General features: G+C 43.1%; 1 protein-coding gene across 1 annotated transcript in view; it reads left to right on the top strand.

Moving 5' to 3' along the window:
* The window catches only part of SPAG16 (sperm associated antigen 16), an 822,373-nt gene that overhangs the window by 545,308 nt on the left and 251,687 nt on the right, over nucleotides 1-25,378 (top strand). The window contains exon 15 of the mRNA XM_038748803.1: nucleotides 10,104-10,230. Coding sequence (XP_038604731.1) covers nucleotides 10,104-10,230 — 127 coding nt within the window. The remainder of the gene's footprint in view (nucleotides 1-10,103; nucleotides 10,231-25,378) is intronic.

Below are 25,378 nucleotides of genomic sequence, written 5' to 3'. Positions count from 1 at the left end.
AATTGCCAATTCCCCAGATGATTCTTCGACCTTTAAGCCACACTCCTTCCATCTAGAGCATCTGTTGTGTTTTCATCTCCTTCCTCATTCATTTTGCCTGAAATGTAAAGGGCTGACTTGACAGATAATAGGGAAAACAAATTGATTATTTTAAGTGCCTATATTATTAACATTGTCACTTCACTGCTTCAAGTAAAGTGTGGACTACAGCTAGCTTTTACTCAGCAGGGGGTGTAGAGATTTTGGGCTTCTTATGTAAATTTATACATAAAACCACTTCAAGTCTAACACATGCTGTTCACTTGGAATCCTACAAGGAATGTCATACTTCTTGATAAGATAAAAAGGGGAGAGATCCCCTCTGTTTCACACAGCAGGAGATAAATATGGGGAGTACATCTAAACAAACAAAAGAATAATGACACATCATTTTTTGGAGAGGATATACAAAAGTAGTATGATGCAGAGATTGAGAAACAAATCTCATCTCAGTGATCACTACAATCAAAAAGCACACAGAGTGTTCTTTTATAACTCACTCCTCTTCCAAGGATTAGAAATTATTCAGGCCCAAATTATGTATTGGCAAATGAGTCCACTTATGAGGACTTTATTCTGTCAGTGGCAGGTGACTCTTGGGTTATTTAGCTGATGCCAGGATGCCTGGAGTGGTGGAGGTAAGACTGAGGAGAGTGTACTTAAAAACAGAATTAATAGGAAAGGACCCTCCTAGAGTAAGCTCTTCGAGGGCAGGGATGTGTCTTTTATTTCTTATTTTTATTTATTTTAATGGTATTTGTTAAGCACCTACTATGTGCCAGGCATTGTACTATTTGCTGGGGTAGATAAGAACTAATCAGCTTGGACACAGTCCCTTCCCACATGGGACTCACAGTCATAATCCCCATTTTACAGATGAGGGAACTGAGGCCCAGAAAAGTGAAGTGACTTGCCCAAGTTCACACAGCAGACAAGTGGCAGAGCCGGGATTAGAACCCATGGCCTCTGACTCCAAAACCCATGCTGTTGCCACTAGGCTATGCTGCTTCTCACAATTGTATTGTAATATAATTATCTATTATATATGTATTATATTTTGGACTAGGTTATCATATGGCATAGAGACCTTAAAGATCTAAATATGATGAGAGTTAAAACAAATGGTGAGATGTTGAACCAATCATGAAATGGTTTGAGCTGTGTTCAATTTTTAATTTTCAATTCTGTCTTTCTCAACACTACGGACCTCTCTCTTCTCCAGGAAGTGCTGTCTCTTCTAGGATTTGCTGACACTGTTCTTTTACTGACTCTTCCTTTACCTCTCAAACCCTAATTGAGCGTGTCCCTCCAGGGTCCATTCTTGGCCCTCTTCTCTTCTCACTTTTACACTCACTCCTTTTTGGAATTACATCTATTCCCATGGCTTCAACTGCCAGCTCAACTACCTCACTACCCCTAACTACTTACTTCCTCCGCAGACTTGCATTTTATTTTGCCTCAAGCATATTTCTACCTTGATGTCTCACCTAGACCTCAGTGTCTAAAACTCAACTCATTCCCAACTCTTCTACCTAACTTTTCCACTGCAGCCAAAAACACTACCTTCCTCCTGGTCTGTCTTACAATCTTGATGTTTTTCTTGATTTCTTCCTGGTTTTCAGTCTCATGTTTAGTCTATCACAAAATCATGATGCTTTTTCCTTCAGACAATTCCCCAGATATACTCCTTCTTCTCCATCCAGATAGTTTGTTCCTTTCAAGCACTTCTCATATCCCAATTTGAATACTATATCAGCCTCCTCATTGATCTCCCTACCTGCAGTGCCTCCCCACTATTAATAATTGTAGTATTTGTTAGACACTTACTATGCATAAAGCCCTGTACTAATCACTTATATATATATATACATATACATATATACATATACATATATAAGATAATCTGGTCCCATATGGGGTTCACAATCTAAGTAGGAGGGAGAACTGGTGTTGCATTGCCATTCTGCAGATGAGGGAACTGAGGCACAGGGAAGTGAAGTGATTTGCCCAAGGTCACATAGCAGGCATGTGGCAGAGCCAGGATTAGGACCTGGGTCCTCTGACTCCCAGCTCCATGCCCTTTCCACTTCCAGGCCATGCTGATTCTCTCCCATTCATACTTGACTCTGCAGCTCTAAAATATTATTCTGCACACATCTCCCCATTCTACAAATGTCAGTGGTTGCCCATTCCTCTCCACCTCAAGCAGAAACATCTAACCACTAGCTTCAAGGTACTTCATCAACTTATGCATTATACTCTCTTCTCCCACAGCAGTCCAATTAGTGTATGTCACCTGCTCCAGCTAATTTACTGTGCTTCACTTTCAACTCTGTGCCCTTATTACTCCTTGCTCACTCCCTTCTTCCTGCCTGGGACTCCTTCCCCACTCAAGTCTAAAGAATCTACAACTCTCCTCATTTTCAAATTCCTTCTGAAACCATATCTCCTCCCCTAATTATTTTTTTTTTATTTTCACCAGATCATGGCCCCAGACTAATAACTATGGTATTTGTTAATTAAGCACTTACTATGTGCCAGGCACCATATTAAGCGCTGGGGTGGATACAAGCAAATTGGATTGGACACGGCCCCGGTCTCAGGTGGTGCTTACTGTCTCAAACCCCATTTTGCAGATGAGGTAACTGAGGCAGAGAGAAGCAAAATGACATTCCCAAGGTCACACAGCAGGCAAGTGTCAGAGCTGGGATTAGAACCCATGACCTTCTGATTCTCAGGCCCAGGCTCTATCCACTGCATTGTGATGCTTCCCTTATACCACCTCAACACTTTTGTACCTATTCTGCACTTTATGCTTCTGAAGATAACAACTTAAAACACTCTACTATTTAAGCAGTTGCTTATCCATATATCCATTTTTCTTTTTTCTTCTTCTCTCTGTAAAAAAATCCCCATCCTCTCCCCCACTCCTTCTAGACCAAAAGTAACCTGAGGGCAGGGATCATGTCTTCTAACTATATTGTACTTTCCCAAGTGTTCAGTTCCCTGATCTGCACACCGTAGGCGCTCTTTATTCTAGTGATTGATCTTTTACATTAAAATTTGCATTGTGGAAAAAGGTTCAGCGCTAAAAGACAAATTATGCTAGGGGAAATGCACCTCCGATGTTGGCAGTGCTGCAATATTCCTACCAGTGATTTATAACAATGTTGAAACAGGCTAGTAGCAGTTGTGTGATGTTACTTTTTCGATTAACTGTAGACAGCAATGGTTTTGTCAAACACAGGGACAGACACTAGCTTGATGAAAATGACGATGAAATAGCTGAGCCCCTACCCAAGGAAAGTACAGCTTTCTGAAAATGGCTTTATCATCCATCAGAAGAAAATCATTGTGATTTTATCGATGTGCAGGAAGAGGCTTAGCTCAAAATGCAAATATGGGAAACAATGATTGCGATCAACTTGCCGATGAAACTCAGTCTTATGGAGGGAGGACTGCAGCAGCTTTGGCAAAGCTTTGAATTGGGTGTGTGGTCGTAAAACAACAGTCCTAATCCTGATAAAGACATATTCCATCATACTTATTGAGTGCTTACTGTGCGCAGAGCACCGTACTAAACACTGAAGACAGATTGCTATCAACCGCATCGTTAATTGAGTGGCTCCTATGGGCAAGCACTGTGCTAGGCACTTTGGAACCTACAGCCAAAGTAAGATGTAAGGCTTCTGCCTTCAAGGAGTTTCCATGTAGTGGACATGAAAACCCGAGACATGTTGCACGTATACAATAGGTAAAATAGTTCAACTGAAAGGTGAAAGATGTAAGGACATCCTTGGCTGATGGTGTGCAAACTTATTCCACAGTAGGCCAACGGTAGTAGGCCAGCAATCCATAGACGGTCTTCCTTGAGGACTGACTGTCACTAATGTGGGTCAGAAACCAAAAGTGCACGAAACCAGGATTTTAAAGTAGAGGGTAGGGACCAGGCCTTTTCCTTCTTTTGTATGTTAGCAGGCTCTGTGCACAGTATGTGCTCAATAAATGCTACCGATGAATTGACAGATGGGTAGTAGTAATAATGATGGTACTTATTAAGTGCTTACCATGTGCCACTAAGTGCTGGGATAAATCCTAGTTAATTAGGTTGGTAGCCGTCCCTGTCCCACATGGGGCTCACATTCTTATCCTCATTTTACAGATGAAGTAACTGAGACACAGAGAAGTTATATGACTCACCCAAGGTCACACAGCAGATATGTGGTGGAGTCAGGATTAGAACTCAGGTCCTTTTGGCTCTGAGGCCTGTACTAAGTCACTTAGTCTATCCACTAAGCCATGGCCCAAGGGCAAAATGGCTTATCAGGGAATTTGAAAGCAGCATCTTGCCACTTAAACTCCAGTCAATCAATCAGCGGTATGTATTGATCACTTACTATGTGCAGAGCACTGTTCTAAGCACTTGGGAGAGTACAGTACAACAGAGTTGGTAGACATGTTCCCTTACCACGATGAGCTTACTGTCTAGTGAGGGGGAATGGCATCCACTCTTTGCTGCTAACTGGTGAGATGCTTTTGTTCTCCATGATATGAATGGCAGAAAAAGAATCATGATTTTTAAAAGGCAAGGCAACCTGCTGGAGTAATGCTTGGGATGCCATTGTTGACCATATTGGGAAAGATGCTAATAATAATAATAATAATGGCATTTATTAAGCACTTACTATGTGCAAAGCACTGTTCTAAGCACTGGGGAGGTTACAAGGTGATCAGGTTGTCCCACCGGGGCGCTCACAGGCTTCATCCCCATTTTACAGATGAGGGAACTGAGGCCCAGAGAAGTGAAGTGACTTGCCCAAAGTCACCCAGCTGACAAGGGGCAGAGCCGGAATTTGAACCCATGACTTCTGACTTCTGCTAGCACTAATCGTGTTAGATCATCTCTACCCATGTGGCTGCAAGACTACATCAATGTAAGGAAATGCAGAAAACCCAGTCTCGATAAATAGGCAACAGAAGGAGTGAGAAGCAGCATGGCCTAGTGACAAGAGCACATGCTTGGGAGTCAGAGGTCATGGGTTCTATTCCTGCTCCGCCACTTGTCTGCTGTGTTACCTTGGGCAAGTCACTTAACTTCTCAGGGCCTCAGTTCCCTCATCTGTAAAATGGGGATTGAGACTGTGAGCCCCACATGGGACACGGACTGTGTCCAATCTGATTACCTTGTATCTACCCCAGCATTTAGAACAGTGCCTGGCACGTAGTAAGCGCTTAACAAATACCATTATTATTATAATTAAAACCCTGGGCTTGGAAGAGATCAGTGTGTCATTGCTCTACCCTGCTGGTATGCCTGCCCACACTTTATGGAGGGTCCCAAAGGGAACACCTAAAGTGAAGCAGCTTGGCATAGTGGATATAGCACAGGCCTGGAAGTTAGAAGGTCAAGGGTTCTAATCCTGACTCTGGCACTTGTCTTCTGTGTGGCCTCAGGCAAGTAACTTCACTTCTCTGTGCTCAGTTACCTCAGGGTGGCTCGGTGGAAAGAGCCCAGGCTTGAGAGTCAGAGGTCATAGGTTCTAATCCCTGCTCTGCCACTTGTCAGCTTTGTGACTTTGGGCAAGTCACTTCACTTCTTTGTGCCTCAGTTACCTCATCTGTAAAATGGGGATTAAGGCTGTGAGCCCCACATGGGACAACCTGATCACCTTGAATCCCCCCCAGTGCTTAGAACAGTGCTTCACACATAGTAAGCGCTTAACAAATACCATCATTATTATTGGGGATGTCAGTGTGGCTTAGTGGAAAGAGCACAGGCTTGGGAGTCAGAGGTCCTGGGTTCTAATCCTGGCTCTGCCACTTGTCAGCTGTGTGACTTTGGGCAAGTCACTTAACTTCTCTGGGCCTCAGTTACCTCTTCTGTAAAATGGGGATTAAGACTGTGAGCCCCACATGGGACAACCTGATTACCTTGTATCTACCCCAATCAATCAATCAATCAATCAATCGTATTTATTGAGCGCTTACTGTGTGCAGAGCACTGTACTCAGCGCTTGGGAAGTACAAGTCGGCAACACATAGAGACAGTCCCTACCCAACAGGGGTCCCACAGTCTAGAAGGGGGAGACAGAGAACAAAACCAAACATACTAACAAAATAAAATAAATAGAATAGATATGTACAAGTAAGATAAATAAATAAATAAATAGAGTAATAAATATGTACAAACATATATGCAGGTGCCGTGGGGAAGGGAAGGAGGTACGATGGGGGGATGGAGAGGGGGGACGAGGGGGAGAGGAAGGAAGGGGTTCAGTCTGGAAAGACCTCCTGGAGTAGGTGAGCTCTCAGTAGGGCCTTGAAGGGAGGAAGAGAGCTAGCTTGGCGGATGGGCAGAAGGAGGGCATTCCAGGCCCAGGGCATGATGTGGGCCGGGTATCGATGGCGGGACAGGCGAGAAGGAGGTACGGTGAGGAGATTAGCAGCGGAGGAGCAGAGGGTGCGGGCTGGGCTGTAGAAAGAGAGAAGGGAGGTGAGGTAGGAGGGGTCGAGGTGATGGAGAGCCTTGAAGCCGAGGGTGAGGAGTTTCTGCCTGATGCGCAGACTGATTGGTAGCCACTGGAGATTTTTGAGGAGGGGAGTAACATGTCCAGAGCGTTTCTGGACAAAGACAATCCGGGCAGCAGCATGAAGTATGGATTGAAGTGGGGAGAGACACGAGGATGGGAGATCAGAGAGAAGGCTGATGCAGTAGTCCAGACGGGATAGGATGAGAGTTTGAACGAGCAGGGTAGCAGTTTGGATGGAGAGGAAAGGGCGGCTCTTGGCAATGTTGCAGAGCTGAGACCGGCAGATTTTGGTGACGGCTTGGATGTGAGGGGTGAATGAGAGAGCCGAGTCGGGGATGACACCAAGGTTGCGGGCTTGTGAGATGGGAAGGATGGTAGTGCCGTCAACAGAGATGGGAAAGTCAGGGAGAGGGCAGGGTTTGGGAGGGAAGACAAGGAGTTCAGTCTTGGACATGTTGAGTTTTAGGTGGCGGGCAGACAACCAGATGGAGATGTCCTGAAGGCAGGAGGAGATGCGAGCCTGGAGAGAGGGGGAGAGAGCAGGGGCGGAGATGTAGATCTGGGTGTCATCAGTGTAGAGATGATAGTTGAAGCCGTGGGAGCGAATGAGGTCACCAAGGGAGTGAGTGTAGATCGAGAACAGAAGGAGACCAAGCACTGAACCTTGGGGAACCCCCACAGTAAGGGGATGGGAGGGGGAGGAGGAGCCTGCAAAAGAGACTGAGAATGAACGACCGGAGAGATAAGAGTAGAACCAGGAGAGGACGGAGTCTGTGAAGCCAAGGTCAGATAGCGTGTTGAGGAGAAGGGGGTGGTCCATAGTGTTGAAGGCAGCTGAGAGGTCGAGGAGGATTAGGATAGAGTATGAGCCATTGGATTTGGCAAGCAGGAGGTCATTGGCGACCTTTGAGAGGGCAGTTTCTGTAGAATGTAGGGGACGGAAGCCAGACTGGAGGGGGTCGAAGAGAGAGTTGGTGTTGAGGAATTCGAGGCAGCGTGTGTAGACAACTCGTTCAAGGAGTTTGGAAAGGAATGGTAGGAGGGATATGGGGCGATAACTAGAAGGTGAGGTGGGGTCAAGAGAGGGTTTTTTTAGGATGGGAGAGACATGGGCATGTTTGAAGGCAGAGGGGAAGGAACCAGTGGAGAGTGAGTGGTTGAAGATGGAAGTTAAGGAGGGGAGAAGGGATGGAGCGAGCTTAGATACCCCAGCGCTTAGAACAGTGCCTGGCACATTGTAGGCGCTTAACAAATACCATAATTATTATTGTTATTATTTGTAAAATGGGGATTGAGACTGTGAGTGAGCCTGTACTTTTTAAGTGCTTAGTATAGTGCTCTGCACACAATAAGCACTCAGTAAATAGGATTGAATGAATGAACGACAGGGATTGTGTCCAACCTGATTTGTTTGTATCCACCCTAGTGCTTTGTACAGTGCCTGTCACATAGTAAGTGCTTAACAAATACCATAATTGTTATTATTATTATTATTATTATTATTATTATTATTATTATTATTATATCAGTTTAAATAGCTAATCATCTTAAGCATCCTACAGAAGTCCCATATGGTAGTCTTCAGCTGCCAAAGCCTAACAAGGCAATCAGCAGCTATTCAGTAAAGATTTCCCACCCTTTAATTAACATCTAATCCCTACCCATTAACAGAACCCACCCAATCAAACAAAATGCTCCCAACTCCTTCCCAAAATCCTTGGTCCCCTACAGGGAAGTCTGCCCTTTCTCTGACCCCATTTGCCCATGAAATGTGAAAAATTAACCAAGTACCAAGGTTCCCCAAGTTGCAGAAAGTTCAAACTCTTCCTTCCACTTAACATTCCTCCAAGTCACCTGGCTTTCTAGCTCATTACTAAGGCAACACACCTAGAATGACTCAGCAACAGGGTCAGACGTCTTAGATAATGCTGAAGACTGTGACAATTTTCTTCAAAGTTTTCCCACCCCATCACAATTAAACAAGTGTCCAGAGCCCCACAATTCCAGTGCCTGGAACCATCATCACTGAAGACTTATCAATCAATCAATCAAAGCTATTCATTGAGCACTTACTGTGTGTAGAGCACAATACTAAGTACTTGGGAGAATAGAATGCATAAGAGTTTTGTTTCCTCTCCTGATTTCTCCTTCACTTTGGATCCAAAAATCTTCTGGGGAGAAATTTATCCCTGATTTCTGTACAACGAGGAGATCAATCAAACGATTAAGGAATAGTAATTTTTATATACTTACTCTGTTCAGAGCACTGTACTAAGCACTTGGGAGGGTACAATAGAGTAAGTAGATATGATCCCTGTCCTCAATAAGTTTACAATCTAGCCAAGGAGGCAGACATTAAAATAAATTACAAGCAGGGAAAGTAACAACATATAACGATTTGTGTGTATGTCCTGTGTCATTGTGGGTGATCACCTGAGTGCTGCAGTGCTTAATCACCCCAACCATTGGGTAGAACCCCCCGTGGACTCTGTAACCTCTGGTTTTAATAATAATAATAATTATTATTATTATTATCATTATTATTATAGTATTTGTGAAGCACTTACTGTGTACCAAGCACTGTGGTACACAGTAAGTATGGGGTAAGTAAGTAAGTAATGCTGGGGTAGATAAAAGATCATCAGGTTGTCCCACATGGGGCTCACAGTCTCAATCCCCATTTTGCAGATGAGGTAACTGAGGCACAGAGAAGTGAAGTGACTTGCCCAAAGTCACAAAGCTGACAAGCAGCAGAGCGGGGATTAGAACCCATGACCTCTGACTCCCAAGCCTGGGCTCTACCAGGTTGTTCCCAGCTTCTGCCCGTCTTCCTTTCCAGAAGGAGGCACAGACTGTGCCCCCATGGTGTGGTGTGGGATGTGGGATTTTTTGGTTTTTGGAGGTATTTGTTAGGCATTTACTATGTGCCAGGAACTGTTCTAAGTGCTAGGGTAGATACAGACTAAGCAGATTGAACACAATTCCTGTCCCACACATGGCTTCAAGTCTTAATCCCCATTTTACAGATGAGGTAACTTGGATACAGAGAGGTAAAGTAACTTGCCCAAGGTCACACAGCAGACAAGTGGCCGAGCTGGAATTAGGAGTCAGGTCCTTCCTACTCTGAGGCCCATGCTCTAACAATGAGGCCATGCTGTTCTCTCCTCCTGTTTCTCTAAAACAAAATGTCTTTTTTAACATAGAACTCGGGCTAAATACAGAGTCTGTTATGTCTTGCTCTGAACCTTTTAGTACAACTAAAATTAGCTTTTCAATCTTAAATATATTTTTCCAAAACCTAATCTCTGGAGAATTATCTTCTAAATTTTAGTCCAATTTTCTCGGTATTCAAGCTAAATGATCTCTTTGTAATTCCATACAGAGAGCACCTGCTCATTTTTTGGTCAAACTAATTTATTCTCTTCATGTTCTGTTTGAAAACTGAACAAAGAGGATGAAAGCAGACCCATTTGGTCAATATTTTCCCAGCAATACAGCAAATGATGATTTTACCTTCCTTCTGATACATTTCAGGGTGACACTATTGTGTCCTGTGATTCCTGTGGCGTTATGAAGCTCTGGGATGTCCGAAAAGTGATAGCGATGGTGTCGATTGATGTGGGTCCCAGTCCTGGAAACCAGGTGGTCTTTGACCCCTCAGGTAGGAGCTTGTTACTCTCTTGTTAGTCAAAGTCATCCATTTACAGGCTTGTTCTGTAGGCAGGCTGTGCTGCCTTGGAAATCAATCTTGGTTTTACCCTTCTCCCTCTGGCAAATTGCTATGGTCTGTGGTTCCATTTTTTAAATAGATACAATAAAGGAAGGTATATTCACTGAAGGACTTGAATGCCTATTATATAAAGTTACTTGGAAAATGGAGAACCTGTTCTCTTCAGACTAATCTCTTGTTTATACGACAGTTTTAATTGGTTACTTCCTACAAATATAGCGATGTTTCTTTGTATTTATAGGTGGGAAGGTAGTAACTGGAAATTTGTGGATATATTAACTCCTTGAATCCTCAGTTATGTATTGACTAGGCACCAGTAATTGAATTCACTTCTTTCGTGCTTCAAATATTGACTTTGCTCAGGTGGCGAATGTTTCCTGAATTGGAACAGGAAACTAAATTAATTTCCTACAAAGTATTTCTTTAATTTTCTTTTCAACCCTCTAGGCTGAAAGCCCCTTTTGGTCAGGGAATATGTCCTCAAGCTCTGCTATATTGTACTCCTCCAAGCACTTAGTATAGTGCTCCGCACATAGTCAGTGCTCAATAAATACTATTGATTGATATCCAAGAACAAACAAAATTCTGAGCAAACAGAAAAACTTTCTAAATCTAGTGGACTTTCACTTCTTTCCAAGTTTTCCTATAACTTTAATTATTCAAATACCACAGTAGTCTTATAACCTCATTGTGAGCAGGAAATGTGTCTACCAACTTGATTATTGCACTCCTTCAGGCGCTTACTACTGAGGTCTGCATACAGTAAGTGCTCAATAAATGCTATTGATTGATATCCTGGAATAAAAAAAATTTGAGCAAAGGGAAAAATTTTCTAAATCCCTTCCTTCCTTCCTTCCTTCCTTCCTTCCTTCCTTCCTTCCTTCCTTCCTTCCTTCCTTCCTTCCTTCCTTCCCTCCTTCCTTCCCTCCTTCCTTCCTTTCCTATAACCTTAATTATTCAACTACTGCAGTAGTCTTGTAAGTTCATTGAGACCAGGGAATGTGTCTACCAACTGTGATATTATCCCAAACACAGTACAGTACTCTGCACACAGTAAGCACTCAATAAGTACTGTTGATTGATATCCTGGAATAAACAAAATTTTGAGCAAAGGGAAAAGCTTTCTGCCCATAATGAAGTCCTGACTGCAGATTGAGATGCAGGCTATTCTCAATACTGAGTGCCCAGAAGAGGCAAAACATCCCATAGAGACTTCACATCTGTAATAATGGAGGAATCATTATCAGTTTTGTTATTAATTGTTCATTCATTCAATTGTATTTATTAAGCGCTTACTATGTGCAGAGCAGTGTACTAAGCGATTATTAGTATCATTATTATATATTCTAAGAACTTGCTTTGTGCAGAGCAAGGCATTAAGCACTGGTATTGACAACACAATATAAGTGGATTGGACAGAGACCCTATCTCTCATGGGGCTCACAGTCTAAGAAGGAAAGAGAACAGATATTGTAACTCCATTTTTGGATGTGCTAATTAAGGCACAGAGAAGTTAAATGACTTGCACAGGAGTACCCAGCTGGCTTATGGCAGAGCTGGAATTAGAACCCAGGTCCTCTGACTCCGAGACACAGGCCCCATCCACTTGGCCATGCTGCTCCTTTGCATATGGATAATTTATGAACATGACACTATTTCTCCTGCCACACCTAAGGGACCAGGATTCTCATTACCTCAAGATGGACAAGAGACAGGCAAGGCAGAGGTGGAGAGAAGCAGTGCAGAGTAGTGGAAAGAGTATGGGCCTGAAAGGCAGAGAACCAAGGTTCTAATCCTAGCTCTGTCAGCTGTGTGACCTTGGGCAAGTCACTTAACTTCTCTGTGTCCAAGTTACCTCATCTGTGAAATGGGGATTAAGACTGTGAGCCCTCTATGGGACAGGGACTATGCCCAGCCTGATTACTCCAGCACTTAATACAGTGCCTGGCACAGAGTAAGTACTTAACAAATACCATTCAAAAAATAAATAAATGGGGAGAAGGAAAAGGGGTCAATCCACCAAACCACTGTGATCACTGTGGCAATGACCATGTCCAACATCCCCATTGCCATCCTTTGTGTCACCTATTCTTGGTCACCTTGGCAGGCAGCTCAGTCTATCTGAACCTGTTCTTAGGGGTTTCTAGCATAGCTAGAGATATACTTCTGGCTACAGTGGAAACTCTCATGAATGGCCCTAGAATGGGTCAATTCATTCACATTCACCACAGCAGTGTAATGAGCAGCTGGCACTGAGGAAAAGGAGGAGGAGAGAGGTGTGTCTGTTATATTGTTATAATGTAATAATAATAATAATGGCATTTATTAAGCACTGTGTGCAAAGCACTGTTCTAAGTGCTGAACTCTCCCAAGCGCTTAGTACAGTGCTCTGTACACACCAAGCACTCAATAAATATGATTGACTGACTGACCGACAGGTAGGCATCCCTCTTTCAGGCTTCTGTGCCACTTCCATGGCCCCCAAGGTTTGGGGGAGGAGTACCTCCCTGCCCCCCTGGTTGAAAGGGAAGCCCCGAATAGGCCCAATATTGAACGTTTCAGGTGGCTGCGAAGAGCTCACTTATGACATTCACCCAAGCCTGTGGGAGACAGTGCAAGAAACAGGTGCTTTCCTTTCACTCTGCACTGTCTGTGAATGGGGCATGTAGTGGAATTATAGTGTCTCCTCATTTATTTTTAATTCCGTCTCCCCCTCTAGATTGTAAACTCTTTGTGGGCAGGGGATGTGTCTACCCACTATAATAATAATAATAATGGTACTTGTTAAGTGCTTACTATGTGCCAAGCATGGTTCTAAGCACTGGGATAAGATTCAAGGTAGTCAGCTGGGACACAGACCCTTGGCGGAGCTGGGTTTAGAACCCAGGTCCTCTGACTCCGAGGCCTGGGCTTGAGCCCCTGGGCCACGCTGTGTCTCCAATCGTGTTAAAGGAGTCGGGAGCAGAAAACGAGCGAGCCATCCCCTCTTCCCCCTTACCTCCCTCGCCTCCCCACAGCACCTGTACATACATATATATGTTTGCACGTATTTATTACTCTATTTTATTTGTCCATATTTATTCTATTTATTTTATTTTGTTAATATGTTTTGTTTTGCTGTCTGTCTCCCCCTTCTAGACTGTGAGCCCGCTGTTGGGTAGGGACCGTCTCTAGATGTCCCCAACTTGTACTTCCCAAGTGCTTAGTACAGTGCTCTGCACACAGTAAGCGCTCAATAAATACGATTGAATGAATGAATGAATGAATTCACCCCCACCTCAGCACCATAGAAGTGATGTACAGATCAATCGATGGTATTTATTGAGTGCTTACTATGTGCTAAGGGCTTGGCAACATGCTAAGCCTTCAAAAGTCCATTTTAAAAACTTGGATTTACTGGCAATTAGTGGTCTTTATTGAGCACGTAGTATTTTCATGGCACCATGGTACAAAGCGCTTGGGAGAGTGCATTACAGTAGAATTGATAGGCACATTCCCGACCTGCTTGTTTTATTGTTGTAATGTATTCTCCCAAGCACTTAGTACAATGTTCTGCACACAGTAAGTGCCGCTCAATATAATAGCATTTATTAAGCACTTACTATGTGCAAAGCACTGTTCTAAGCGCTGGGGAGGTTACAAGGTGATCAGGTTGTCCCATGGAGGGCTCCCAGTCTTTATCCCCATTTTACAGATGAGGTCACTAGGGCACAGAGAAGTTAAGTGACTTGCCCAAAGTCACACAGCTGACAAGCGGTGGAGCCGGGATTTGAACCCGTGACCTCTGACTCCAAAGCCCGTGCTCTTTCCACTGAGCCATGCTGCTCAATAAATGATTGACTGACTGAGCAGAAGAGCTTAGCCTAGAGGGAGAGATGAATGTTAAAATGAAGTGCACATAGGTATTTAAGTGCTGTGGACTTCCAAGCCTGTGGGAGACAGTACAAGAAACAGGTGCTTTCATTTCACTCTCCACTGTCTGTGAATGGGGCATGTAGTGGAATTATAGTGTTCCTCATTTATTTTTAATTCTGTCTACCCCTCTAGATTGTAAACTCTTTGTGGGCAGGGAATGTGTCTACCCACTATAATAATAATAATAATAATAATAATGGTACTTGTTAAGTGCTTACTATGTGCCAAGCACAGTTCTAAGCACTGGGATAAGATTCAAGGTAGTCAGCTGGGACACAGTCCCTGTCCCACATAGGGTTCTTAATCCCCCTTTTACAGATGAGGTAACTGAGGCCCAGGGAAGTGAAGCGACTTGTCCAAGGTCACACAGTAGCCATGTGGTGGAGCCAGGATTAGAATTCGCGACCTTTTGACTCCCAGGCCCGTGCTCTATCCGCTAAGTTGCGTATTGTACTCCTCCAACTACTCTGAACAGTGCTTTGGACAGAGTAAACACTCAGTAAATGCCATTTATTGATTGATTGATGTCCATTCCTGCCTTTTTCGGATGCCTGACCACATGGTCTCTCACTCTTCTGTCGACGTGTCCACTCTCTAGAATGCGCCAACAGCTTGGCTCCCTCCCCCACATCCATGCATCAAACGGTGGACTTGGACCTTTCAATCATTCTGTCTCTCCTCAGACTTATTGTTTCTCTAATGGCTCCTCTCCGTAGCCTTTCACGCTTCTTTCCTCTCCTACTTTTATTTTGACTTGCATCCAACTTTAACTTAATGTGGCATAATCCACGGAGAGTTATTTGAAATTGACTGAAAGCCCTAATCACAAGCTGTAAACAACGTCGCCCACTCCTGAGACTGCAGTGGAGAAAAGTTCCTACCAGGTGAGGCAAAGCAAGGCAGTAAATTCAGAAGCCAGGAGGGAGCCCAAAACACTATGAAATTGAAAGTACACAAAAGCTATGAGTGCCTCATGAAGAAATGAGAAAACTGTAGGGGATTTCTCTCTGCGTATGTGCACAAACACAGTTGTGTACCAGTACAACCATGGTATATCTCTGGTAGCACACGGTTCCCCATTCTGCTTGAGATTCTGGAAGACCAGAACAGCCTGAATCAGACCTAATGCAAGGCTAAATGGACTTAAAAGACTCCTGTCTCTTGTGTGAGGGGTCTCTCTCCCTTCTATCTCTTTAGGCAGGAGATTTTTGCAGGGAGAGGTATTCAGACCTCAGAGCTAGATGCAATCAGGTTCTGGTAATCCTCTCTTGCTGAGTGGTGGTCTTGGTTTTGAGGGCATAGGGGGCTAATTCTGCAAAGCCTTACAGGGAAAACATGACTTGGGCAGGATCAACAGTCAGAAAGGAGGAAACTGTCAAGGGTATATTTTTGTTTTCGTTTTTTAAATGGTATTTATTAATGCCTTACTATGTGCCAAGCACTGTACTTAGAATTGGGATACGTACAAGATAATCAGGTTGGACACAGTTTCTGACCCACTTGGCGTGCACTAAGTAGAAAGGAATAGGATTTAATCCCCATTTTACAGAGGAGTTAACAGGCACAGAGAAGTTAAGTGACCACCCAAGGTCACACAACCGCCACCTGACAGAGTCGGAATAAGAATCCAAGTCCTCTGATTCCCAGGGCCGTGTTATTTCCACTGGACAACACTGCTTCCATATTGTTATATTTGGGTGGGACAAGGTGGGGGAAACTGTGTTTCCATTACATTCCCTTTTCACAGACAGTGGCCAGTGAAAAGAGAGCACCTATCTCCTTCACCCTCTCCCACAGGTTTGGAAGCCCAAAGCATTTATGTACCTGTCTGTAATTTATTTTAATGACCATCTCCCCTTCTAGACTAGGCTCTTGTGGAGAGCGAATTCATTCCATCATATTTATTGAGCGCTTACTGTGTGCAGAGCACTGTACTAACCACTTGGTAAGTACAAGTTGGCAACACATAGAGACAGTCCTACCAACTGTGTTATATTGGACTCTTCCAAGCACTTTGTACAGTGCCATGCAAAAAGTACATGCTTAATAAATAACACTGATTGATTGATTGGAAGTTCCAAATTTCCAGTTTTTTCTCTTTTTTCTCTTCCTCCTCATATTGCTAATTGTGATGCTTATGTTCTGATATGATCCACGTTTTAGTCCCACACCTATTTTAATGTTTCAAAAATTATCAGGAAAGTGTGGCATTATGCAAGTATATCTGGTATTCTTACATGTTTGAATTCTTTTCTTTATCCCTTGAAATTTTCTGCAGTTATTACCAGGGGTAGAATTTGTGCCCTTAGGAAGGTTGTAAACAGTCAGTGCAACAAGGCAAAACGGACTATAGAATAGTGTGTTCAACATTAAGAGCTCATTTCCTTCAAAGGTGTCTCCTCTCTCCCTTAACGTTTGGAGTATTTGATGTTTTGATGTACACAGTAAGCGCTCAATAAATACAATAGAATGAATGAATTGTATGAATATTTTCCTGGCTTGCTGAAATGCAACTTCAGTTTTTATACATTTGTCTCCACCCAAGGGAATGGTCTCCTGTGTATCTGACCTTGCTGACTTGTTTTCTCTCCCACTGACAACTTTAACTCCTGTAACTCAGACACATTGCAAGAGAGCAAGAGACTGAATAGCCGAAGGTAGAAGAGATAGTAGAAAATGGACAGAAAACATTACCGCCTTGGGTGGCTGAATAATGACATGATTTTTCTTAGGACTGTCTCATCTGATTCAGTTGCTTTTCAAAGAGCATTTCTTATTACTAGTCCAATACTTTTGTAGTGAATGTACCCAAATACCTCACGATACAACTAAGTTACATTCCATGACAATTTAGTCATATTGTGAATGATGGTATCAGGGGGTACATTTTCCTCTAGATTTGCATGTTATTCATTAAGATTTGTTCCAGAACCCCTGGAAAGGTAATATGAAATTCCTTTATGGGTTATCAGCTACTGTTTAAACTTTATTGAAAAATACTGCAAAGATGCCATCATAGTATCAAATAAAATTGTCATAATGTGATTATGAGTCTGTGTAGGAGACTGTAGTAATAGTAATAATAATGATGGCATTTGTTAAGCGCTTACTCTGTGCAAAGCACTGTTCTAAGCACTGGAAACACTGTTCTAAGTACTGGAGTAGAAGCATGTCCTGCTGACTGGAGAATTTGTCCTACAGAAGTGGAACCGGCTTCTTTTCTAGTCAGAAGCTATGTGATCCAGTGAAAAGAGCAAAAGCCTAGGGTCAGAGGTCCTGGATTCTAATTCTGGCCCCACCACTTTCTTGCTGTACAAACTTGCTGTGAATCCCAAAGGTGGACAGGGGACCATGTCTAATCTGATTATCTTGTATTTAAGGCAGAATATAATATAGTGTTTGGCATATAGTAAAGCACTTAAGTACCATCATTATATTGCAGTAGTCTATCTCTTTCTGAACAGCTCTGTGTCCCTTTGAAATTTTCTCTCATTAGGGTCTTCTCTTTCTTCAATCATAATCATGTGTGTTCGCTCTCTTGAAAACTGATGCAAGATCTTGGCTGGTGGTGGGAGATCCCAGCTTGTTTTCCATCTGTTTTGCACCTTGTAGTGACACACTGGCTTGTTGAAGTTCACTGAGGTCCTCATTAGATAGTGATTTCTGAATGAGATGGAACTCATTCAGCTGAATGTCAGTCATTCCACGGATTGACAGCTATGTCTTCCATTTTAAAATTAAATTGCCTCCCTAGTTCAACATCTCTTCGAATATTTGCTTAAGGATCTCCTTAGTGACTTGAAAATCATATATTAACTCTGGGCAGTGACTCCTCCAAGATCCAGATCCTGTTCTAAGTGCTGGGGTTGATATAATTCAATCATGTGGAACACAGTCCTGTCCCACATGGGGTTCACAGTCCAAGTAGGGTAGAAGACAGGTATTCAATCCCCATTTTACAGATGAAAGAACTGAGGTACTGAGAAGTTTTGTGACTTGTCCAAGATCACCCAGCAGGCAATTGGCGGAGCTGGGATTAGAACTCAATCTAAACTCGGCCTAGATGGGAAGGAGCTGGGTAGTATTGGTAGTACTTGGCCAGAGCATGGGGGTAAGGAATCAAACAATACAGTTTGTCTCTCTGGTTTGTTTGCATTGTGGAGTGGTTGTAACCCAGGATCTTGTCTTGTCTTATACCATCGAGTTGTCTCCGACCCATAGCGAAGCCATGGACACGTCTCTCTCAGGATGCCCTACTTCCATCTGCAATCGTTCTGGTAGTGTATCCATAGAGTTTTCTGGGTAAAAATACGGAAATGGTTTACCATTACCTCCTTCCACTCAGTCAACTTGAGTCTCCGCCCTTGACTGTATCCCAGCACAGGTGAGTTTTGACTTGTAGCAGATTGCCTTCCACTTGCTAGCCACTGCCCAAGCTAGGAATGGAATGGACAGGCCTTTGCTTGACTCTCCCTTCTCTTCCCTTTCCATAGTACTGGTAGAGTACTGGAAACTCTGTAGTTGCGACCTTGAGGGGGGTAACCCAGAGTAGGACACTGAAAAATACTAGCAGTATCCCCAGGATGTTAAAACCCAGAGAATCCCAGTAATGTGGGCCATGAAAGAAGGAAGGAGGGAAAGGGAAGAGACATTACTCCTTGTAATACCCTGTCAAGTAGACTATCCTGGCTAGAGGAACCAAGATAAGGGCCAAGTAAGAAGGACCCCAGAGGGCACAGAGACAAGAGGAGATATGGAATTCCTGTAGCCCACAGAGCAATATGGCTCTGCTCAGAGCCTGGGAAATCAGGAGGAGTGCGCACGCGCGCACACACACACACACACACACACACACACACTCTCACACACACACATTTACAGATATACGCACCCAGGACACTTTGCAAATATGGGATTTTTAAAAGACAGTTTGGGAACTTCAATTGTAACACACATTTAGAGGCATAGTAAAATATCAAATCTCATTTAGTACCCTCTAAGTCAACCATATTAGAACATCCCACAGGTAACTCTCAAGAAGCAGCATGGCTTAGTGAAAAGAGCATGGGCTAGGGATGTGGATTCTAACCACACAGCAAGGTCACACAGCAGACAAGTGGCAGAAATGGGATTACAACCCATAACCTTCTGAGTCCCAGGCCCGTGCTGTATCCATTATGCCATGCTGCTTCTCCTACTGGCCTGTCTTATGATCCTAAGCAATTCACTTCACCTCTCTGTGCCTTAGTCTCCAGGTCTGTAAAAAGGGGATAAAAGCCTGTTCTCTCTACCTCTTAGAATATGAGTTGTTTGGTTAGGGAATGTGTCTGATCTGATTATCTTCTGTTTAGTTAGCACAATACTCGGTACTCCATAACAGCTTAATACAACATAATGATAATAGTAATGATAATTCTAGTGAGCCCTGAATTGTGAAGGGTCTGTGTTTTATCTGTCTTGTGTGCACCTCAGTGCTTAGCACAGTGCTCGGCACATGGAAATGCATGGCTGGAGCATGGGCCTGGGAGTCGGAAGGACCTGGGTTCTAATCCTGCTCTACCACATGTCTGCTGTGTGACCTCAGGCAAGTGACTTAACTTCTCTGTGCCTCATTTACCTCATCTGTAAAATGGGGATGAGTTTGAGCCCCATGTGGGACAGGGACTGCATCCGACCTGATTAACTTGTATCTACCACAGTACTTAAATCAGTGCTTTGCATGTAGTAAGCACTCAACAAGTACTATCATTATGTATTTATATACGACAGTGATCCTCTCCAGTCTCCGCCAGCTGGGTTCAGCATGGACTGGTAGAGAAAGCATGAGCATGGGTGGACCTGGGTTCTAATCCTGGCTCTGCCAGTTGCTTGCTGTGTAATCTTGGGCAAGTCACTTAACTTCTCGGTACTGCAGTTTCCTCAACTGTAAAATCGGGTACCTGTTCTCCTTCCTACCGAGACTGAAAGTCCCATCGTTTATTTATTTTATGGTATTTTTAAGCACTTACTATGTGTCAAACACTGTTCTAGACTATCCCGCATAGGCTTCACAGTCTAAGTAAGAAGAGGAACATGAGAACAGAGCCCCATTAGGGTGAAGTTACCTGCCCAATGTCACACAACAAGCAATTGGTTGACTATCAAATGACCCAGATTTTTTCTTTCTCTTTTTTTTATGGTGTTAAGCACTTACTATTTGTGCCAGGCACTGTACTCAGCGCTGGGGTACATACAAGCCAATCATGTCAAATTGTGGGACTGGGACTGTGTTCCACCTAATTAACTTCTACCTACCCCAGTGCTTAGAACAGTGTGTGACACATAGTAAGTGCTTAACAAATACCATAAAACAAATAACAGATCCTGGGGCTGATTCCCACAGCTGACCAGGTGGGGCTCAATCTCTCTCCTCTTGGCACATAACCTTTTTTTTTTCACATTAGTGATGCCATTTTCATCTTAACTTGTGCAGATAATCGACAGATATATATGTAGCTATCAATTGAATATGTTTATATTGCAGTATAACTCAAAATGTTCTACAGAATTCTCCATTATTTGTCCTAATTGCTAAAATGAAATGCTACAGTACAATATAGCAGCTTTAATTTGTATCACTTAGCCTGAAAAAGGTCAATGCTGGAATCGTATTCACCAATCTTTAAAGGCACAGAGACACAATACACAATGTATATATATATATATATATATATATATATATATATATATATATATATAGTGGCAGTTTCATTCACTGGAGGAAAGGGGAAAAAGAAAGGGAAAATACCAGTAGGTATTTAATATGAATTTAAAGTTAAATTCTTCCTTAATGTGCTACTGAGGATACTAATTTTAAAATATAAAAATGTAACCAGGAAAATATAAGCATGATAAGCAGTGTGAGCCCAAGTTATATTTTGACTTGGAATTCCAAGATATAAATGAGGGAATTGCTTTGAAAGCCCAAATGCTTTGTCTTTGGCACACTACAATTGAAATGAAGATATTTAGACGTCATGTAGAATTCTTTTAAAATTCATACTAGTATTTTCAACCATTTTAAATTTTAGTCTAAAATGAGTTAGTTGGATTTAAGAGCAAAAGACCATAAGGAAAGTCATTATTCAGTTAGTACAGTGTTTCCTCCAACCTAGAATTCCATCTTCACAGTGAACACTTGGAGGAACCATGAAACCCTTGCCCTTCTGAACAACTGCCCACGAGGGTAAGGATGGCTAAACACCCCAAATATTTCCCTTATCTTCTTTAGATTTTCTCATAGGTACCCAATATAATCTTCTCATCCAACACTTTTTCCTAATCCCTCTTAAAATTGCTGATACTGTCAACCTGCACCTCTTTCTGTGGAAATTGGTTACCAACTTTAGGACAGAAAACATATCTTGTATTTCTTGTCCATCCCCAAATTGCATAATGCAGTACATTGCACTGCAGAGATACACAATACATACTACTCAGTAGGTGAGGAAGTGTTTTGTTTTCCTGTTTCTTCTGAATTTAGTGCCTTCAAGCACCCCCTCCTCACCTCTACATTCCCTGTGGAGTTGGGTGTCTTTCTGGTTTCGAGCTCATCTCCTAGGGAGTGATGACAGGAGGTCTGAACCTGAACAACCGAGTCCCAGTTGTTGAAAAGAACAATAGCCTGTGAGTTAAGATATCTCATTGAATTCATTGTTGATTGTCAAAAAGGCACCCCAGCCAGCTGCCCAGAATTTAATCTGATTGTATTTTGTTAGCCAAAGTTCATTTTCACCTGCTGTGCTTTTTCTAAACTGTTTGCCACCTTGCTGGTCCCCCAGCCTTCAGTGTCTCTTCACCTTCCAATCTACAGATTGCTGCCCAGAGCATGTTCCTGAAGCGTTGCCTGGTCCATAGCTCTCTCCTCCTCTCTGGCTTCTTGTACCTTTCAGCAGCAAACAAAAACTGCTTTTTTGGGGCAATACAATACATACATCCTGTTATATATAGGTGTATACATTGTGTATTGTGTGTCTGTGCCTTTAAAGATTGGTGAATTTTGGCAGGCTGGTGAATACGATTCCAGCATTGACCTTTTTCAGGCTGATACAAATTAAAGCGGCTATATTGTCCTGAACAGTTGAACCAAAACTTCTCCCTGAGCAGCAGCATGGCCTAGTGAATAGAGCATGGGCCTGGGAGTTAGAAGGTCATGGGTTCTTAATCCCAGCTCTGCCACTTGTCTGCTGTGTGACCTTGGGCAAGTCTTTTCACTTCTCTGGGCCTCGGTTCCCTCAGCTGTACAATGGGGATTGGGACTGTGAGCCCCTTGTGGGACAGGGACTATGTCCAACCTTATAAACTTGTATCTACCCCAGTGCTTAGCACAGTTCCTGGCACATAGTAAGCACTTAACAAATGCCACAATTATTATTATTATTACCTATCTGCACCTCTCTATCCATTTTTCCCCACCTCACTGCATTCATTCCTCCAAAGCCAAACATCTAGCTGTACCTCATGCTGACTTTCCTGCCTCCATTCTCTTGTCACACCATTCCCCCTCCTATATTCAGATATTCTCTCTCTATTCAAATTACTGCTAAAACTCCTCCTCCAGCAAACTTTTCCCAGTTAATTTCCCACCATCCTAAGCCATATCTTCCTTTCAACAAACTCTTCCACTTAGGGATGGATTTACACCCTCCTTTTCATTCTTGCATGTATGTCTGCTCACTTTATTTACTTTGACCATTCTAGTTGTAAATATTTTTATTAATAATAATAATAGTATGTGTTAAGTGGTTACTATGTGCCGGTGTTCTAAGCACTGGGGTAGATGCAAGGTGATCAGGTTGTCCCACGTGGGACTCACAGTCTTAATCCCCATTTCACAGATGAGGTAAGAGAGTCCCAGAGAAGTTAAGTGACTGGCTCAGAGTTACACAGCTGACAAGTGGGGGAGCCAGGATTTAGTTTTGTCTCCCCACCAGAGTGTAAGCAACTTGTAGGCAAGGACTGTGTCACTGCATTTTTTCTGATCTTCCGAAGTGTTTGATACAGTGCACTGCGCCATCTGGGCACTCCCTAAATGCAGTTGCTGCTGCTGCTACTACTATTACTACTTCGACTACTAACTATTACTACTGCTCCTATTACTACTACTGCTAGTATCATTACTACTACTCTTGCAATCAATCAATGATATTTACTGAGTACTTACTCTGTCCTAAGTGCTTAGGCGACTACAATATAACGGAGTGCATGGACATGTTCGTTGCCAGGAGATTATAGTCTAGAGGATAAGAAGAGGGTGGGTGTTCCAGGCCAGAGGCAGGATGTAGGCAAGAGGGCAGTGGAGAGATTCATCCATCCATCCATCCATCTTTACTGAGCAACAAGCCCCAGATAATTATAGTTGTATTTGTTAAGCACTTACTCAGTGCCAAGCACTGTGATGAGTACTGGGGTAAGATACAAGACAATCAGATGAGACACAGTCCCTGTCTCACATAGGGCTCACAGTCTAAGAGGCAGGGAGAGCTGTGTTAGCTCTGGCAATCTCTGAGCTGTGAGAGAATCCAATGAATGGAATTTGAATTTTGCAAAGACTCTTGTTGAAAAATCACAGCCAAAAGCCTGGAAAAACACCCCTGCCTTTTTTGGTCAGTCGGTCAGTTGTATTTATTGAGAGCTTACTGTGTGCAGGTCACTGTACCAAGTGCTTGGGAGAGTACAACATAACTACATAGACACGTTCCCTGCCCACAACAAGCTTACAGTCTGGATCCAGCTTGTTGTGTTTTTCAGTGTTTTAGTGACCATCTCTGTGGTTTCTGTCCACTTTTTGCAGCTCTCTCTGTTTTGAGCTTCTCAAACTCTGGTCCAACCCTGTTCAACACAACAACACAGCCGACTGAGGCCATTTGGGAGACTTAGGATCCAAGGCTCTCTGCTTTTCTCCTGATTACCTCACCAATCCCCATCTCTGTTCCGCTCCACCACTCCCAGTTTCTCCCTGCTTCATTCCTACTATCACTCCGTGTTTTCCTCCCTACCTTCTTCTCTAAGCCCTCCCTGTCCCATCATGCTGACACCAGATGGGTGCTTTCCAGTGAAAAGCTAAGCAGCATGGCCTAGTGGATAGAGGACGAGCCTGAGAATCAGAAGATCACGGGTTCTAATACAGGCTCTACCATTTTTCTGCTGTATAATAATAATAATAATAATAATGGCGTTTATTAAGCACTTATTACGTGCAAAGCCCTGTTCTAAGTGCTGGGGAGATTACAAGGTGATCAGGTTGTCCCACGGGGGGCTCACAGTCTTAATCCCCATTTTACAGATGAGGTAATTGAGGCACAGAGAAGTTAAGTTGAGAAGCAGCGTGGTTCACGTGAAAGAGCCCAGGCTTTGGAGTCAGAGGTCATGGGTTCAAATCCCAGCTCCACCACTTGTCAGCTGTGTGACTTTGGGCAAGTCACTTCACTTCTCTGGGCCTCAGTTACCTCATCTGTAAAATGGGGATGTAGACTGTGAGCCCCACGAGGGACAACCTGATCACCTTGTAACCTCCCCAGCACTTAGAACAGTGCTTTGCACCTAGTAAGCACTTAATAAATGCCATCATAATTATTATTATTCAGTGACTTGCCCAAAGTCACACAGCTGAGAATTGGCAGAGCTAGGATTTGAACCCATGACCTATGTCTCCAAAGCCTGGGCTCTTTCCACTGAGCCACGCTGCTTCTCTAGTATGATCTTGGACAAGTCACTTCACTTCTCTGTGCCTCAGTTCCCTCATCTGTAAAATGGAGATTAAGACTGTGAGCCCTACATGGTACAGGGACTGTATCTAACATGATTATCTTGTACCCACCCCAGTAGAACAGAAATACTATAATAATAATTATTATTATTATTAATATCAGATAAGCTAAGTGAGCAAAACTCCCCACCATTGGAAAAATGCCTAAAGCAGGATGAGCTACACCAGAAATCGTAAAGGTGGGAGAAATCACCACAATATAAGATATAAAGAGAACCACTAGAAACAGAATATTATGCCCGAAATACAGTAAGACAACGCCAAAGTTACTTTATTTAACTTTGCCATAGCAGTTTATGACAGCTTAGGGTATGTGTTAATGCTTTGCAATTAAAAACAAATTAACGTCGGAAGTCT

Source organism: Tachyglossus aculeatus, chromosome 7 (genome assembly GCF_015852505.1).
Source record: "Tachyglossus aculeatus isolate mTacAcu1 chromosome 7, mTacAcu1.pri, whole genome shotgun sequence".
In the NCBI taxonomy this organism is placed as follows: Eukaryota; Metazoa; Chordata; class Mammalia; order Monotremata; family Tachyglossidae; genus Tachyglossus; species Tachyglossus aculeatus.
The sequence above is the reverse complement of the archived record's forward strand: the minus strand, read 5'-3'. Positions and strand labels throughout refer to the sequence as shown.